This window comes from Anarrhichthys ocellatus, unplaced genomic scaffold, assembly GCF_004355925.1.
Source record: "Anarrhichthys ocellatus isolate YVR2014 unplaced genomic scaffold, GSC_Weel_1.0 scaffold1, whole genome shotgun sequence".
In the NCBI taxonomy this organism is placed as follows: Eukaryota; Metazoa; Chordata; class Actinopteri; order Perciformes; family Anarhichadidae; genus Anarrhichthys; species Anarrhichthys ocellatus.
Window position 1 is genome coordinate 10,159,765 of NW_022280031.1, and position 4,011 is coordinate 10,163,775.

At 45.0% G+C, this 4,011-nt stretch overlaps 1 protein-coding gene across 3 annotated transcripts in view; it reads right to left on the reverse strand.

The window, feature by feature from the left end:
• The window catches only part of LOC116377624 (calmodulin-binding transcription activator 1-like), a 46,525-nt gene that overhangs the window by 20,932 nt on the left and 21,582 nt on the right, over positions 1 to 4,011 (reverse strand). For all 3 annotated transcript variants that reach the window (XM_031839405.1, XM_031839479.1, XM_031839327.1), the window contains exons 4-5: positions 2,988 to 3,055; positions 260 to 395 (exon numbers count right to left, since the gene is read on the reverse strand). In XM_031839405.1, the coding sequence (XP_031695265.1) occupies positions 260 to 395; positions 2,988 to 3,055 (204 nt within the window). The remainder of the gene's footprint in view (positions 1 to 259; positions 396 to 2,987; positions 3,056 to 4,011) is intronic.

Here is a 4,011-nt window from a genome sequence, read left to right on the forward strand (position 1 = left end):
GAGAGAGAGAGAGAGAGAGAGAGAGAGAGAGAGAGAGAGAGAGAGAGGAAGGGAGACAGGGGCACGAGCAGGGGGGGAGCTAAAAAAAGAGGGGCACCGCTCACTCTCAGGTAACACGTTGGCCTGCTGCCTCAGCATGTGTGTACATTTGTGTTACACGTATGTGTCTCCTCCGAGTGAAGTAGAGTAAGTTAGTACATAAGATTGGCAGTGAAACCAAACAAGATCATCGACTTGTTTTTATATTACAACTTCTCACCTCTACTCCCTGGACTTTGAGTTTCATGTGATCCTCTCTGGTGGTCTTCCCGTCTTTCCTTTTCTTCCAGCAGTAGCCATCCTTCCTGTACTTCACCTTCTTACGATTGTAGAGGATCATAGAGCCATTTTGAGGCCTGATGGAGGACAGGAGGAAGAGTTAGCCAGACAGAAAGACACACATGGTGTTGACTCATGCTAATTGTACAGAGTAAGTACAGCGGAGACTTCTGACTGACAACAATTCAACTCCATGGAAACTGACCCAATGTCCCGCAGTCGAGTTAACTGGTCCCATGCTGCCCCTCCCCTCTTATACGTAGACTCACACGCCTCCGTGTCAATAATAGTAGGGTGATTTATCAGCACAGAATTAACATCGGCCATAGACTCACATTTCATATACACTTGGTAGGATGAACATGCGTGTGCACACAAACAAACACACACAGACACACACCAGGAGCCATACATGTAGAGAGACAGAGATGCTATAGTGACGTCAGAGATGGCAGGACCTACTGCCGTGTGTTCTTTGAGCTCAATGTCAAACCTGCGGCTCAGCAATCAATCATTACACTTCTAAAACGTTAAGGACAGCTATGTGTGTGTGTTTCTGTGTGTGTCAGTGGAGGAAAAATGCTCCTCTGCCTTATCTCGTGACAACAGAAAGAGAACAGGCACGTTAATCAATAAACTAACACATACTCACAAGCCCTCCCTCTCTCACGCACAGTCATGAGCATGCATGCACACCACACACACACACACACACACACACACACACACACACACACACACACACACACACACATGTACACACCCCCTCTTCTCCATCAACCTCCAGATTTTATCCCTCTTATTATAGTATCTCTTCATTTTCTCTTTACTGCTTTTTCAGTCCCTCCATTTTCCACTCCTTTTCACTTATTCACATCTTTTCATCTTGTCTACTCCTTCTATTATCCTCCTAACCTCTGTTTCTTTTCTTGTCTCTCCACTCCTCTCCTCTCCTCTCCTCTCCTAGAATATGATGTAGACACATCTATATGGACTGAGATGATTGCAATTTACTTTGAACACTGTGTGTAGTGAAATTGAATTTACTTTGAGCTGATTTTCTTTGACACCTTAAATCTGTTCTGTTTTGGGGTGAGCCTGCCAGTTTCTTAGCTGAGTGGAGACCCCCACCCTCCGATCAAAGCCGAGTTTAGTCTCCGTCTCAAGCAGTGTGAGTCATCTCAGAGCTGCTGATTCTAATTATGTTATGGAGAAGATGGATGAGATCAGATGTGTGCACGTGCGTGTGGTTGTGTGTGAGAAATACGTGCACGTGTCTGTGTGTGCGCGTAGAGGCATGCGCACGTGGACGGTGCCCATGTTCCTTGCAAACTCTCCGATTCAAGCAGACATAAATGCTATTGATTGTAACTGGGCTGTGATGTGTGGGATATAAAAAGCTTTTCCACCGTTCCACAGTGTAGCAGAGCGAAAACAGAGAAGGCAAGGGGAGGAGAGTGGGGGGAAAAAAAGACGGCAAGATAAAGAGACGGAGTGGGCGAGTGAGTGAGTCCGGTAAAGGGAGGAGAGAAGGAGGAGTAGATGAGCAAAGTGAGAGGAGAGGGAGAGAGGAGGTAACAATCATTACTTTGGACTGTATTTCAGTGAAGGGAGAAATGAAGGTCATTGATTGTTATCTTAATATTGCCCCCCCCCCCCCCCCCACAAGTGGGCAAACGCATGCGCACATTGGCATAAAAACACACACACATGCACACACTTCCAAGTGCGCACGTAAAATGTCACTAGCTCCATTTGCTGAGCTCCTTTTCCATCTGATGGGATTAGGTGTAATCTGTCCTAATCGTGCCTCGTGTCATGTGTAAATGGGATTATATCTAACTGCTGCTCAATAACACCAATATGACTGCTGCTGCTGTTGCTGCTGGGAGGCTGAGGCTATACGGCAGCACAACCAATCAATGAGAAATCCATCCACAACATAAACTGTGCTGCTGGCCTCAGGCTGCTCCTGAGAAGAGTCCTTCAGCTCGCACAATGGGAGCGCAGAGGCATCACCTCGGGCTCTCAGCAGTGTCAGTAATCAGAAATGGGGCCATGAGGGGACCTCTTCACTTACTTTACTTTTTCTTTCTCTGTTCTTTTATGTTTTTATTTGTTTTCTTATTTTTATTTTTTTACTTTTTAACTAAAGTAAATGTCAATAATAGGAGTAAACGATTTATTAATAATTCAAATTGCCCTTTTTCTTTCTTTCTTTACCTCCTTTCTACATTCCTTCCTGAATATAACCTCTCCCAACTAAAAGAGCTACCTATGGTTCATTTGGATTGATGAATATTCATCCCTGTTCACACCACGTTTTATATAAATTTACTCCCCCTCCCTTTAAACCCCTCATCACCCTCATATGTCTGAATTATACATCACTTATCCTAATACATTTACATTCATTAATACTCCATTTCCAGCTGACTATGTGCTTTACAGTCCAGCCATGTTCTAGAGCGTTTCTCTACATGTAGAGTAGGCTGTCAGCAGGACCCTTTGGAGACAGTCGACGTACATCACTAATCTTTTAACCAAACATAGGCACACAGTCATTGAGATTAAACCAACGTGAGTCACTGGCTGATTAAGCGATACTGTGTATGTACACGTGTGTGTGTGGGTGTGTTTGTGAAAACCACTGTCTGCGCTCTCCTCACCTGGTTTTTGGCGATGTCGTCAGCCACTCATCATGCTTCTCAAAAGTGATGAGATATGCAGCAATCTCCTAGAGAGACAAAGAGAAGACAGAAAGGTTATATTGGTGTGTGCATGAGTGAGTGAGTGAGTGTGTGTGTGTGTGTGTGTGTGTCACGGGGAGATAAAACATAACAGGTATTTCCAGATGACCTGCTGATGCCCACAGAGAGTGTGTCACTATCTGATTGCCACAGTGAGGTCTGGGCGTCTGATTGGTCACAGAGCAGCCAGTCAGGAGACAGATACAGAGGACAGACCCTCAGGGCCAACAACCAATCACGCTCACCGACACACCGACGTCTCCCTCCACTGGGGAGGAAAAGCTATCTCCTAAATACACACACACACATGCCACATAAACACACACCTACACACACACACACACACACACACACACACACACACACAGACACACACTGGGGGTGCATCCATACACTAGTGCGCTGATAGGAAAAGTTTTCTTGTACTTTGCCGTTTCACAGTTTCCTGTCAGATAAAGCCTGCTCCTAACTTGATTCTTAATTCCTCCGGCTCTCTTTTCATCCCATCAGCTCTCCTCTCCTCTCCACACTATTTATATTCTTCTTCCACACTCACATGAATCCAATAAGAAAAAAAAGAAAGTTCAAATCATACAGGTGCATTCTACCGACAGTGAGGCAAAACAAAACGTCCATACACACAGACAGAGACACAAAGCCAAAAGAAATTATTGTTTGCATCTCCTGCTTTCTTTTTTAACGGCGCCTTTTCCCTTTGCTAGGTGAACTCTTGCACCCTTGGCTTCCTCCTTGAAATAACATTCTCTCGCTCCCTGTCTCTGACTCCCATCTCACCCACTTGTTGTGAAAGTCTATGAAATGTAAATTGTCCTCTTAAGGCAATCAGTGTTTGAAATGTGGCACAAAGCAATAGCGAAGAAGACATCAACACTCCAAGCACTCCTTCATCTGCCCTCTCAGATCAACTCTCCAGACCTCCTCT